General features: G+C 42.1%; 1 protein-coding gene across 9 annotated transcripts in view; it reads left to right on the top strand.

Annotated features, from left to right (window-relative positions):
• pitpnm2 (phosphatidylinositol transfer protein, membrane-associated 2) overlaps positions 1–14,711 on the top strand; it is a 316,594-nt gene that overhangs the window by 172,598 nt on the left and 129,285 nt on the right. For all 9 annotated transcript variants that reach the window (XM_073051985.1, XM_073051991.1, XM_073051992.1 and 6 more), the window contains 2 exons: positions 3,694–3,908; positions 11,298–11,419. In XM_073051985.1, the coding sequence (XP_072908086.1) occupies positions 3,694–3,908; positions 11,298–11,419 (337 nt within the window). The remainder of the gene's footprint in view (positions 1–3,693; positions 3,909–11,297; positions 11,420–14,711) is intronic.

Raw genomic sequence — 14,711 nt, 5'->3', positions numbered from 1 at the left:
TGCATAAGGTAACTGACAGGAAGTGGAAAAAGTAGTGGTGTTGGGGGTGTGGAGGGGTGGGTTAGTGGGTGGAGGTGTCGATCAGCCTTACTGCTTGGGGAAAGGAACTGTTTTTGAGTCTGGTGGTCCTGGTGTGGATGCTACGTAGCCTCCTCCCTGATGGGAGTGGGACAAACAGTCCATGAGCAGGGTGGGTGGGATCCTTCATGACATTACTGGTCCTTTCCCGACACCTTTCTGTACTTGTGTCTTTGATGCTGGGAGTTCTGGTGCTGGTGAAGATCTGTTTGCAGTATCTAACTGTCTCTTGATGATTTCAATTTCTTCATCCACTGTGATGGGTGTCGGCATTGGGACCCTTCCAAAGGGCTTGGATATTTTTTCCAAAGTTCCAGTAAAGTATTATTCTGTTTTAACACAAACATGTGTACTGTACTTGTTTGAATTCAATTCGGATATGATACTGTGCACAATTCTTAGGCACATATGTATAACTATGGTGCCTAAGACTTTTGCACAATACTGTATTTGTCAACGTGGAGTGGAGAGCGAGTTTGTAAATCTGGTGGGAGCAAAGGATGTTGGGAATGGCGATGGTGGAGCGCCGCGGGAGGGGTGTGGTATAGGTGGCAGAGAAGGAGTGTCATGGGTGCAGATGCAGACACACCCAGCCCTGAGACACCAGGCAGGGTCATTTGATTCCAAACAATTGGTTTATTGATCATTACAAAATGTCTCTCTGGTGCATCCCACTCCCTCCCTCTCCCTTCCCCTTTTCCCAACCATGATTCCCCTCTCCCTGTCCCCATCCTAATCTCAGTCCACAATAGAGACCCATATCAGAATCAGGTTTATCATCACTCACATATATCATGAAACAATTTTTTTGTGTAGCAATACAGTGCAATACATAAATTACTATAAAACTGTGCAAAAGCCTGAGACTTCCTAGATCCTGTATATTGTTTGCACAGTACCGTAAGTGCAAGGTGTGGTGTTTGGAAAGAGAAATGAGGGTGGGACTTTCACTGTAAATGGTAGGGCACTGGGAAGTGTGAGTGAGCTGCCCTGGAATGGACCTTTCACCAGAGATGCTACTCCTCCCTGGACACCCCATGCACTCTCTTTGGGGAAGTCACATGTACTCAATGCATGGTGGTGCATTGAGAACAGACTTGCTGAACAGAGAGACTTGTTCAAGTCTACAGTTCCAAGAAGGTGGCAACCCTAGTAGATAGGATTCTGGTGATGACGACCTGTAAGCGAAGTTTGTGGAACTGTGGTGGACACAGACATTGTGGGCTGGCACATTATGACAGTCAGTTCGAGGGGAGCTTTGGCTTGCATATGCATGATGTGTCTAAAACTGGCCTTTGCTAGTTTGCACACTTCAAAGTTCAAAGTAAACTTTATTATCAAAGTACATATATGTCACTATATACAACCCTGAGATTCATTTTCCTGCAGGCATACTCACTATAGAATAATAACTATAACAGGATTAATGAAAGATCAACCAGAGTGCAGAAGACAACAAATTGTGTAAATACAAACATAAATAAATACAATAAATAACAAGACCATGAAATAAAAGATAAAGAGTCCTTAAAGTGAGATCATCGGTTGTGGGAACAACTCAATGGATGGGCAAGTGAGTATAGTTAACCCTTTTTCTTCAAGAGCCTGTGATGCTTAAGGGGTAGTAACTGTTATTGAATCTGGTGGTGCAAGTCCTGAGGCTCTTGTACCTTCTACCCAATGGTAGTAGTGAGAGAAAAACATGTTCTAGGTGCTGGAGATCTCTGATGATGGATGCTGCTTTCTTACGACAGCGTTTCATGTAGACGTGCTCAGTGTTTGGGAGGGCTTTATCTGTGATGAACTGGGCTGAATCCACTACCTTTACAAGATTTTCTGTTCAAAGGCATTGGTGTTTCCACACCAGGGTATAATGGAGCCAGTCAGCACACTCTCCACAACACATCTACAGAAGTTTGTCAAAGTTTTTGATGCCATGCCGAATCTTTCTTCCTGCGTTTCACTGTGCAGGATTCATGTCACTCTTGAAGTACAAAAGAAAATCACGCCATCACCAGTAGTTCTGTTTAAATTTTAAATGCACTATGTACCGTCAGAGGCCGTGCTCGCTGTGTACACAACAGATGGAGGCAGCTATCCTTCGGCTAAACTAATAGCATTAAATTACAGACAATAAGAACAAGCACTTTTTAATTACAGAGAGCACCGGTTACTTAAAGGCTTCTATAGAGAGAAAGCTCAGAACGCCACTCAGTAAATATGCGTTGCAAAGACTGACGTGCAGGCTGAAGTACAAAGGATTTATTAATGGCTTTACACTGCTCCTTATAGAGATCATAAGCTTTTTCTAATCTCTGTAAAAACATCGTGACCACAAATTGGCAATAGGAAGCCAATTTGTCACATACTTCTGTGAAACATATGCTCTCTGTTGCTAAGATACTCTCCAATAAAATGCAAGATATTTTGGTTTCTGTGCATGATTTTCAAATTTAGGAAATATACACACAATTATCTCCAGGCTCCAGTCCACCTTTAATCCCAGCAGTGGTGTGACGTGACTCACCTGCTGTTTAATGGCCATAACGCAGCTGAAGAGCAGATCTGGCTGCCGTGTTATTCAGGAGATAATCTTTTTTTATGGCCCCAAGTCAGCTCCGCATAAACTGGAATCTCTTTGCTGCATTCTACAGATGCTGGAGCCAGACTCTGCACATGTTGTAAACTGTTTTTGCAATGCTTGCTATGGGGTATATTGCAGAATAAAATGGATAGTATTAAGGGATCATCTGTGGGGATTAAGACCATGAGATATAGGAGCAGAATTAGGCCATTTGGCCCATCAAGTATGGTCCGCCATTTCGTCATGGCTGATTCTTTATTCCTCTCAGACCCAATCGCCTGCCTTTTCCCAATATCCCTTCATGCCATGGCCAATCAAGAACCTTAAATATGCATAAAGGCTTGGCCGCCACAACTGCTTGTGGCAATAAATGCCAGAGATTCAAAACAGTATTGGTTAAGAAAATCCTCCTTATCTCCATTCTAAATGGACGCATCTCCCTTCTGAGGCTACGTCCTCTGGTCCTAGACTCTCCCACCATATCCACATCCTCTCCACATCCACTCCATCAGTGCCTTTCACAATTTGATATATTTCAATTAGGTCACCCCTCATTCTTCTGAATCTTCTGAATTCTGGTAAGTTAGAGGCCCAAAGATTTGAGACACTGAGCAAATTTCACTCTTGCAGAATTTGTGGGGGGAGAAAAAAGGTTTAATTTTCAATATGCATTTCCCCAAGACCATAGACCGTAAGACATGGGAACAGAATTAGGCCATTTGGCCCATCATATCTGTTTGACCATTTCATCATGGTGGATTCATTATCCCTCTCAACAACATTCTCCTTCCTTCTCTTTGTAACCTTTGACAGCCTGACTAACCAAGAACCTATCAGCCTACATTTTAAATATACTCAATAACTTGGCCTCCACAGCCGTCCGTAGCAATGAATTCCACTGATTCACCGCTCTCTGGTTAAAGAAATTCCTCTCCATCTCTGTTCTAAAGGAATGTCCCTCTATTTTGAAGTTGTTTTCAACTATTGGTACTATGTGGTGTCTGACCCCCATCTATTTGTGTGTCTTACAGAAAAAGAGCAGAGAAGAAACCTGTGGAGAAGGGAGCGGGGTAGAAATCCTTGAGAACAGGCCCTACAACGACGGTCCTGGTGGATCTGGCCAGTACACCCATAAAGTCTACCATATTGGTATGCACATCCCCAGCTGGTTCCGGTCAATTTTACCGAAAGCCGCATTGCGTGTAGAAGAAGAATCGTGGAATGCCTATCCTTATACCAGAACCAGGTAAGAAAATCCTTTGGGTCTCTAAGTAGCATTTATTTAATATTTACATATTAAAAGAAAATTATGGTTTTTATTGCTAATCAAATCAATTTAGATTACCTGTTCCAGCACAATTCTTGCTTCATTACACTGAAATCAGTTCCATTATAGTTTTGATGTTTTGATTGACGCAACTCAGCGGGTTCCCCTTGTCTGTAATTCTGCATATGGAGTGAGTGTTGTGTGATTTCCTCACTGAAGTGAAAGCAGGACGAACCCTCCAATCCTGTTTATCTGTTAACTCATACAGGGTTGAAGCAAATGGAATTAAACTTTGATTTAATTTAGATTATTTCAAATTAGCTTTTTTATATTGCAATGTAATGTGCATTACCTTGGCCTCTCTATCCTTGCATTTAATAAATTGCAGTTTAATGTAATTGATGACCAAATGACAAGAGAATTTGAATAGAACTGAGTAACATCCACTTGCAGGTATGCCTCTATCTGTTTCAGATTAAATTCAGAGTACAGGGACATTGAATTGCAGGTATGTCTGTCTGTCTTAGAGTAAATTCAGAGCAAATTCAAATGTAAAGGGACATTGATTTGCAGGTACGTGTATCTGTTTCAGAGTGAATAAAGGGACATCAATTTGCAGGTATGTCTGTCTGTTTCAGAGTGAATTCAGAGTACAGGGCCATTGAATTGGAGGTATGTCTGTGTCTGTTTTATAGTAAATTCAGAGTACAGGGACATTGAATTGGAGGTATGTCTGTGCCTGTTTTAGAGTGAATTCAGAGTAAGTTCATATTAAAGGGACATTGACCTAGAGGTATGCCTGTGTCTGCAAAATAGGAAGCATTCAAAAGAGAAATGAAGAGTTCATGTTCAGCATTTCTCTGCCTGGGTTAAAGCCAGAGATGATAAGTTTCAGAGAGCCTTGTGTTAGGGTATAGATAGAGCAGAGGAACAGGCCCTTGTTTGTGCTACTGTTCTGCCAACCTAAAGTAATGCCACCTCCCTGCACTTAGATCATTTCTGCATTGGCGGCCTGTTCAAGTGTCAGTTGAAATGGTTCTTAAAAATCACTGTTTTATTAGTCAGCACCATCTCCCTGGCAGCTCATTCCAGGCACCTTGTAATAAAAAAAAATCAACCTTTAAACTTTTCCCTCTCACCTTAAACTGGGGGTTCCCAACCTTTTTTATGCCGTGGACCCCAGGTTTTTAGAACCCTTGATTCAAACCATTGCCCTCTAGTATTTGGCATTTTTACCCTGGGTAACAGACTCCTGATATTTTGTGTGTGTTTGAGATTTCCGGCATCTACAGAATCTCTTGTGTTTTTGAGACTCTTGGCCAGCGGTTCCCAACCTGGGATCTTCAGACTCCTTGGTCAATGATAGGGGTCCATGACACAAAAAAAGTTTGGGATCCCCTGCTCTTAGCTGTTTACCCTGTTTGTGCCTCTAACTATTTTCTACACACCTCCCAGGTCTCCCCTTAGCCTCTGGCACTCCAGAGAAAATAATCCTACTCTGTCTAAACTCTCCTGATAGATCATCATTACTTATCCGGACAGCATTCTGCCAAATCTTTTCTGTGCCTTCTCCGAATTCATCCTTCTTGTAATGGGGTGACCAGAAGTGTGATCAGTACTCTAACTCTGGCCTTGCCTTTTGTACTCGACATACAACTGAAGGAGGCAAGCGTGCTGTACACCGTTGTTACCACCTTACCTAGTTGAATTGCTTCTTTCAGTGAGCTATGGACTTGTATCTCAAATCTCTCTGTCCATCACTGCTGCTTTGGGTCCTGATATTTATCATGGTTGTGAAAAGGGGAAGGGAGAGGGGAGGGAGCGGAAAGTACCAGAGAGACATTCTTTAATGATGAGTAAACCAATTGCTTGGAATCAAGTGACCTGACCTGGTGTCTCAGGACTGGGTGCGTCTGCATCCGCATCACCCCCTCCCCTGCCCCCGGCACTCCTTCTCTGCCACTTATCCCACACCCCTCTGGCACTCCATTCTTGCCATCAACAGTGCGTCGATGCTCCCAGTAAATGTCACAAATAGAGGGGAGGAACACCCTGGTCACCCATGACATCAATCCTGTTATGTTGGTATCTTTCCTTAATCTGCCTCCTGATCTGTTCCTCAGGTCGGTTACTATTGGGGGATATATAAAATGCTCCCAATAGAGTGATGACTACCTTGCTATTTCTGATTTCCTCCCACACTGACTCACTTGACAGTTCCTCAACAACGTCTTTCCTTTCTGCAGCTATCATCTGTGTAATTATCCAGACTTCTCTTAAGTGGTGCACTTGAACCGACATCCAGCACTTCCAGTGGCAGCTCGTTCCACACTTTCACCACCCTCTGAATGAGGTTCTTTCCCCCCAGATTCCACTGGACCTTAAGACAGAGGAGCAGCCCATCGAGTCTGCTCTGCCATTCCATCATGGCTGATTTATTATTCCTCTGAACCCCATTCTCCTGCCTTCTTCCCATAACCTAGGACTAGGGGGCATAATCTTAAAATAAGGGGATGCCGTTCCAGGACTGAGATGCGGAGAAATTTCTTCACTCAGAGGGTAGTGGGGCTGTGGAATTTACTGCCCCAGAGAGCTGTGGAAGCTACTACACTCAATAAATTCAAAACGGAGATAGACATTTTCCTGGATAAAAATGGCATTAGGGAATACGGTGAGCGAGCAGGTAAGTGAACATGAGGCTAGGTTTAGATCAGCCATGTGATCTCCTGGACCAGTTTTCGATAGCCTGGATGGGTCGGAGAGGAATTTTCCAGATTTTTTCTCCTCAATTGGCAACTCGGTTTTTTTTCCCCGGGTGATCACATGGGTTTGGGCGGGATGAATAATAAAATAAAATGGGCGGCATGGTGCCCTGTTGGTTGGCACTGTTGCCTTGTGGGATTCGGTGAAAACTAGAGTTAAGATTGGATCAGCCATGATCTTGTTGAATGGCGGAGCAGGCTTGAGGGGCTGATTGGCCTACTCCTGCTCCTATCTCTTATGTTCATGTTCTTATGTAACCTTTAACGCCCTGACTAATCAAGATTCTATCAACCTCTGTTTTAAATATACCCGATATAGCCATCTGTGGCAGTGAATTCCACAGACTCACCACGCTCTGGCTAAAGAAATTCCTTCTCATCTCTGTTCTAAACAGACGTTCCTCTATTCTGAGTCTGTGCCCTCTGGTCCTAGACTCTCCCACTATAGGAAACACTCTCTCCAGGTCCACTCTATCTAGACCTTTCCAGATCTCCTGATATGTTCATCCTTTTATCCCTTGAATCATTCTTGTGAACTACCTCTGGACCCTCTCCAATGCCAGCATATCCTTTCTTAGGTAAGGGGCCCAAAACTGCTCTGGATATTCCCAGTGCAATATTTAAAAAAGTATAATAGTTCATAATATATTTTTCCCATGAGTGTCTATGAATAGCTTGGTTTTATTTTCTGGTTGAAATACTGTAGCTGGCTGAACTTTCCTCAGCGTACGTTCTGCAGCCTGCAGCCGAGTTCCTGCCAGGGCGATGACATGCACTGTTGGGTCTACCTTTGCGTGAGGAAATACACAAGTTCTCAGCGTGAAAACAAGAAACCTCCCTGCTCGTCCTCATTAGTCTAATTGGTTAATTACCCAGTGACAGTGAGCTCTGTGACTCCATTGTAATATCTCGTAAAACGGAGGTACCATTCCGAAATGTGAATTGTGAGCGTCTCGCAGGCAATAAATAGAGACCCTTCTTTGATTATTGATATTTAACCAGCATAACATTGATTATTTATGGAAGTATGCTTTGTCTCTCTTTAGAACTGAAGCTGTCTGTTCCTTATTTGATAAAAATTTATTTGATGCCTGCAACCAGATTCTTAGCCTAAAAAGCCATTTATCCAAACAATATTGGTGGCATGCTGTCTGCTTTTCTATTCAGGTTAAAATTTACTGGTTTTTTTTGTGTTTTTGATCTGAGGATGCTACTAAATGAATATATAGCCTTTAAAATTCTCTCACTATATGAATTTTCAGCAAAAAAGTTGCATCTTTTTAAATAAATAAAAGTTTCCCATAAAATATCGATGCAGCTACAAAGAAGGCACGACAGTGGCTGTATTTCATTAGGAGTTTGAGGAGATGTGGTATGTCACCAAAGACACTCGCAGATTTCTACTGATGTACCAGGGAAAGCATTTTAACTGGTTGCATCATTGTCTGATAGGGAGCAGCTACTGCACAGGATTACAATAAGCTGCAGAGAGTTGTAAATTTAGTCATCTCCATCATGGGCACCAGCCTCCATAGTATCCAGGACATCTTCAAGGAGTGAAGCCTCAAAAAGGCAGCATCCATCATTAAGGACCCCCATTACCCAGGACATGCCCTCTTCTCATCACTACCAGCAGGGAGAAGATATAGAAGCCTGAAGACACACACTCAATGTTTCAGAAACAACTTTTTCACTACTTTTTATATTTTTTATTTTGCACTATTTACTTAACTATTTAATATATACTTACTGTACTTCAGAGTTGTTTTCTCTATTATTATGTATTGCATTGTACTGCGAAGACAACAGATTTTATGACACATGCCAGTAACATTAAACCTGATTCTGATTCTGACTCATGGCTTGATGTTGCAGTTGGTGACACTTTACACTTTGCCTTTGATCATTTGTGGGACACTGATTCCCAGATGAGAGGGCAATCAGCCTGGAACACCATCAGTTCTCTTCCTATTCATTGGCAATGAAGGCTCCAGGTGCCCTTTGGCTTAGTCCTGCTACATACATTCTTCTGGAAAATTGGATTATGAACCACAGCCGTAGGAGACCAGATGTTATCTATGCCAGCACTCTACTGGAGGAATTCAAAAAACTGATCTCACAATCATCCTCTCTAACCCTCTCCCACTGGCCCCGGCACCCTCACCTTTTCGTACTGGCCCAGCACTTAAATCGGCCAAACCTCGTCCATAACTGACCTTTCCAGTCTGGCTCGGCCCTTAAATCGTCAAACATTGGCTTATTCCTCTCTCTCAGGCCCTGGACTCTGCCTTGCCTCAGATCTGTCACTTCGAATCAGCTCCTACCCTCTCCAGTGATGGCCAAACATTAGCTCGTTTCTTGTTCTCAGGCTTGGGCCTGCTGCGTCAATTCAGCTCGTATATGCCGTGATGTGACATCCTGCACCTTCAAGTCTTCAGTTCGCACCGCATAAAAGCTAACTCATACAGGTGGTTCAAAAGCTCAACTGCGAAAGAGAAGTTACAGGCTATTCATCATTTTGAGATAAAATGTGATTAATAAAGCAGTCAGTAATTTTGTTTGCTGCCTGCAAGGTGTCACTGTGTTTCACCAGCACCATCTTAAACTGAAAGGTTTCATTGGCTTTTCACTCAAACCTGGAGCACCTGGATAGTAAAGGTGCATGCATCAAGATGCTCTTTAACGACTGCAGCTCCAATGTTATTTGCTTACTTTTTATTGTTTGCACAATTTGTTCTTTTTTTTCTGCACATTTGGTGTTTGATGGCCTGTTTTAATGGGTTGTAATGGGATTCTTTCTTTGTGGCTGGCTGGAAGGAGATGAATCTGAAGGTTTTATATAGCATATATATTTAGATAATAAATGTACTTTGTACTTTGAACATTGAAATGGCCTCTGTGTTGTGCACCTGTTGTGTCAGTCAGCAAATTGGAGTGGATCCAAGTAGTTTCTCAGGCAGGAGTTGATACTTTTCATCACCAGCCTCTCAAAACACTTCATTACAGTGGATGTAAGTGCTACTGGACAGTAGTCTTTGAGGCAGGTTATGATGTTCTTAGGTACCAGTATAACTAAAGCCTGCTTGAAGCAGATGGCTACCTCAGATTAAAGATCTCAGTGAACACTCCAGCCAGTTGATTGGCAGAGGTCTTTAGTATTTGGCCAGGTATCCCTTGTGGGCTGGATGCTTTTCATGGGCTCTCCTGAAGGAAGCTCTCACACTGGATTATAGAGACTGAAATCTGTGTCATCTGGGACTGTGGGACTTCATGAAGGTTCCTCTATGTTTATATTTATTGTGTTTTTTTGATTATTGTTGTGTTCTTTATCTTTGAGGGTTTTGTTTTGGTGATGCATCAAAGCATGTATGCAGTTGGGTTGAGCTGTTCTCTGATCTTGGCAGTGTTTCATCACCATACAAGGAGACGTCATCAGGGCACTGTTGACTCTGGTGCATCCCCTGAATGCTTGGCCTTTATATACTTTTCAATCAGCTGATTGGACATCATTTCAGAAACTGAATTTTGACGTGGGGAGGAAATCTCATCGCTGATTGGCTGTGTGGCAAACTTCGTGAGTTGCGGTCTGAAATTTTGCCTACATCGGCTCATAAGTAGGATTGAGGTCTGTGTGTCACTGAAAACCACGCTTCTAGGAATTCTCTTGCATGCCGTGAGGTTGCTTGCACCATGACTTTCACAGATGCCCAGTAGAATTTGTGCCGCTCTCGATCTTCATGGGTAGAGGTCAGAAAGAGTTTGTCAATTTGCTTTACAGCCAGTTGATGAATGCGTACACAACCCTGAGATTCATCTTCCCCCAGACAGCCACAAAGCAAAGAAACCCGTTCAAAGAAAATATCAAACACCCAACATGCAAGAAAAAAGAACTAATCGTGCAAGTGGCAAAAGAAACAAGTGAAAAGCACACAGTATGAAGCATCAAACCACAAAGTCATTGAAACAGTGTAGGAATATTCAGGTTAGTTCAATTTAGCACTGTCGTTCGTTGACTGCAGGCTGCAGAGCCAGTCTGCCCCAATCAAAATCACACAAAATTCAATTAAAAAGGGATCAACTAGAAATCAGAAACACATCATAACATGAACTACAGAGTCAATCCTCAAACTATGTCAATTAAACCTTGCTCAAGACCCATTGTCCTCTGAAAGCATCGAGCAAGAGGGAGAGAAGTCCAGAGTAACAATTTTTCATTCTCTTTTCACTTGTGTACAAGAAGTTTTTAAAAACATTTTATTGAGATACAGTGCAGAGTAAGCCCTTCTGGCCTCTTCGAGCTGCGTCATCCAGCAACCCCAAACTTAACCCTAACCAAAACACAGGACGATTTACCAACTGGTACATCTTTGGAGTGAGGGAGGAAACTGGAACATCTGGAAGAAACCCACACAGTCACAGGAAGAACATGCAAACTCCTTACAAGCAGCGGCGGGAATTGAACCCAAGTTTGTGGTACCGTAACACATTGTGCTAACCACTACACTGCTGTGCCGCCCTATTAAACAATCTTGAATCTTTAAACCTTAAAAATGGGAAGTTTGAGCTTTTAGTTTGCAAAAATGATTGTGTTTTTGTTTTGTTTTAGGTATACCTGTCCCTTTGTAGAGAAATTCTCCATTGACATCGAAACGTATTATAAAGCTGATTCAGGAGATCAAGCAAATGTATTTAATCTCTCAGCTGCCGAGAAAAGACAGCGGATGCTTGGTATAGTATTTGCTCTCTCTCTGCTCCTTTTAATGTAACAATAGTTTTAGCCATTATTAACAAAATGAAATCTAGCGAAACAGGGAGCCAAGTTTGGGTTGCCATAATCATTGTAGTACTGCCATAAACAATTCCACATGATGTGAGTAGGTCGATGCTGGCTTCTCATTTTGATACATCCCTGCTCGCATCTGCCACTTCACTGCACTGGCTGTAAGCCCAGCTCCTGGACTAGATGCCAAACTGCAGTGCACCGCCATTGGAAAATGGAAGGCAGGAGATTGTACCTGTGTGGTGTCTTTGTGTCCTGACACTTAGTGAATCGCTGTGCTAAGGAAGTCATTTATAACCCTGAGTGTCTCATCTGAAGTTGTTGTTAAATGACAGACTTAAAAGCTGTTGAAGTGTTATAAACTCACTAAGTAGTAAAGTACCATTTTATTTTTCTGCATCGTGGAAAGGCATTGAAGCAAAGTGGAAAGTTCTCCCTGAGGAAACTAAACATTATTTCACTTTATAAATAAAATGGTTCTGTAATGTATCATTTCATTAAAGTATCTCTGTAGAAACAATGTAGTACTTTGCAATTCTCAGTGATAGGCCCCTTTTATAAACACATTTCTAAGTAGGTATTTTGCCTGAACAATAATTAATCGTTAATTTGAAGAATTATTTATTTGTAGTATGATTTCAAGGTTTTCTGAATAATTTATTTTTTTGGGTCAAGGGTTTAACACCATATATGTGAGATCACCATCTGTATTGTTCTGTACTTAATAAAAATAATAGAAGTCTGTAAAATGAAGGTTCATCCATTATCTCTCTCAACCCTTTATTCTCCTGCCTTCATGCCCTGACTAATCAAAAATCTATTAACTTCCATCTTAAATACATTCAATGACCTGGCCTTCATAGCCGTCTGTAGCAATGAATTTCACTCCGGCTAAAAAAAAAATCCTCCTCATCTCTGTTCTAAAATGGATGCCCCTCTATTCTGAGGCTATGCCCTCTGGTATCAGAGACCCCCCCCCCCCCAAGGAAAAACTCTCTGCACGTCCACTCTATCAAGGCCTTTCAACATTTGATAGTTTTCAATGAGATCCCCCCTTATTCTTCTAAATTCCAAAGAGTACAGGCCCAAACCCATCAAATGCCCCTCATATGATAACCATTTCATTCCCGGCATCATTCTTGTGAACCTCCTCTGAACCCTCTCCAATTTCAGCATATCTTTCTTAGATAAGGGGACCCAAACTGCTCATAATACTCCAAGTGAGGCTTCAACCAGTGCTTTTATAAAGCCTCAGCATTACATTCTTGCTTTTTACATTTTAGTCCTCTTGAAATTAATGCTTTACCACCTACTCAGCCAGCAAATTAACCTTTCGGGAATCCTGCATGAGGACTCCCAAGTCGCTTTGCACCTCAGATTTTTGTATTTTCTGCCCGTTTAGAAAATAGCCTACATTTTTGTTCCTTCTACCAAAGTGCATGACTATACACTACCCAACACTGTATTCCATCTGCCACTTTGTTGCCCATTCTCTCAATGTGTCTAAGTCCCTCTGCAGCCTCCCTGCTTCCTCAACACTCCCTGTCCCTCCACCTATCATCATATTGTCCTCACTTGGCCACAAAGCCATCAATTCTGCCATCCAAGTCATTGATATATAATGTAAAAAGAAGCTGTCCCACTACAGACCGCTGTAGTACGCCACTCATCATCAGCAGCCAACCAAAAAGGCTCCCTTTATTCACACTCTTTCCCTTCTGCCCATCACCCATTCCTATATACCTACTTGTATCTTCCCTTCATGGGCTCTTACCTTGTTTGGCACCTTGTCAAAGGACTTCTGAAAATCTAAGTACACCACATCCACTAATTCACCTTTGTCTATCCTGCTTGTTATTTCCTCAAAGAATTCAAATAGATTTATCAGGTAGGGTTTTCCCTTGAGGAAACCTACTTTATCATGTGGCTCTAAGTACCCTTGACAATTGACTCCAGTATCTTCCTAACCACTCAGATCAGGCTAATCAGACTATAATTTGGTTTCTTCTGCCTCCCTCCCTACTTGAAGAGTGGAGTGACTTTTGCAATTTTCCAGTCCTCAGGAACCATGCTGGAAATTAGTGGTTCTTGAAAGATCATTACTAATGCCTGCACAATCACCCCAGCTATCTCTTTCAGAACCCTGGAGTGTACACCATCTGGTTTAGGTGACTTATCTGCCTTCAGACTTTTCAGCCTCTCAAGCTTCTTCTCCCTAATAATAGTGATTGCACTCACTTCTGCCCCTGACACTCTCGAACTTCTAGCATGCTGCTAGTGCCTTCTACAGTGAAGATGGATACAAATGCTTACTCAGTTCATCCACCATTTACTTGTTTTCCCCCATTACTACCCATCCAATGTAATTTTCCAGTGGTTCAATATCTGCTCTTGCCTCAATCTCTAAAAACGTTTGGTGTCCTCTTTGATATTATTGACCAGCTTACCCTCATATTTAATCTTCTCCATCTTATGGCTTTTTTAGTTGTCGTCTGTTGATTTTTAAAGCTTCCCAATCCTGTAACTTCCCACTCAATTTTGCTTGATTATAATTATATGCTGTCTCTTTTGCTTTTATGTTGGCTTTGACTTCACTTGTCAGCCACAGTTGCGTCATTCTGTCTTTAGAATGCTTCTTCTTCTTTGGCATGTCTCTATCCTGCAACTTCCAAATTTCTCCCAGAACCTCCAGCCGTTGCTGCTCTGCTGTCATCCCTGCTAGTATCCCCATCCAATCAACTTTGGCCAGCTCCTCTCTCATGCATCTGTAATTCCCTTTACTCCACTGTAATATAGGTACATCTGACTTTAGCTTTTGTCTCTCAAATTGCAAGTGAAGTCTATCATAATATCATCACTGTCTCCTAAGGGTTCCTTTGCCCTAACTTCCCTAATCAAATCTAGTTTATTACACAACTCCTATTGTAACAATGTACCAACAATGTAACAATGAATTCATTTCGTACCAACAGAGTCTCCCCACCCCCTCTGCATACCTGATAGTTCTTTCAATACAATGTGTATCCTTGGATGTTAAGCTCCCAACTTTGATCTTCTTCAGCCTTGACTCAGTGATGCCCACAACATCATAGCTACCAATTTCTAACTGCTACAAGATCTACCTTATTCCATGTACTGCATACATTCAGATATAACACTTTATCCTGTATTCATCCCACCCACTACAGTTTTGCCCTATCATCAGCTCTTTTTGCCAACAGTCTCACTGCCTCTGCTTGT

The sequence above is a fragment of the Hemitrygon akajei genome, chromosome 7 (genome assembly GCF_048418815.1).
Source record: "Hemitrygon akajei chromosome 7, sHemAka1.3, whole genome shotgun sequence".
NCBI lineage: Eukaryota > Metazoa > Chordata > Chondrichthyes > Myliobatiformes > Dasyatidae > Hemitrygon > Hemitrygon akajei.
Note: the sequence above shows the minus strand (reverse complement) of the source record. Positions and strands in the feature narration are given on the sequence as shown.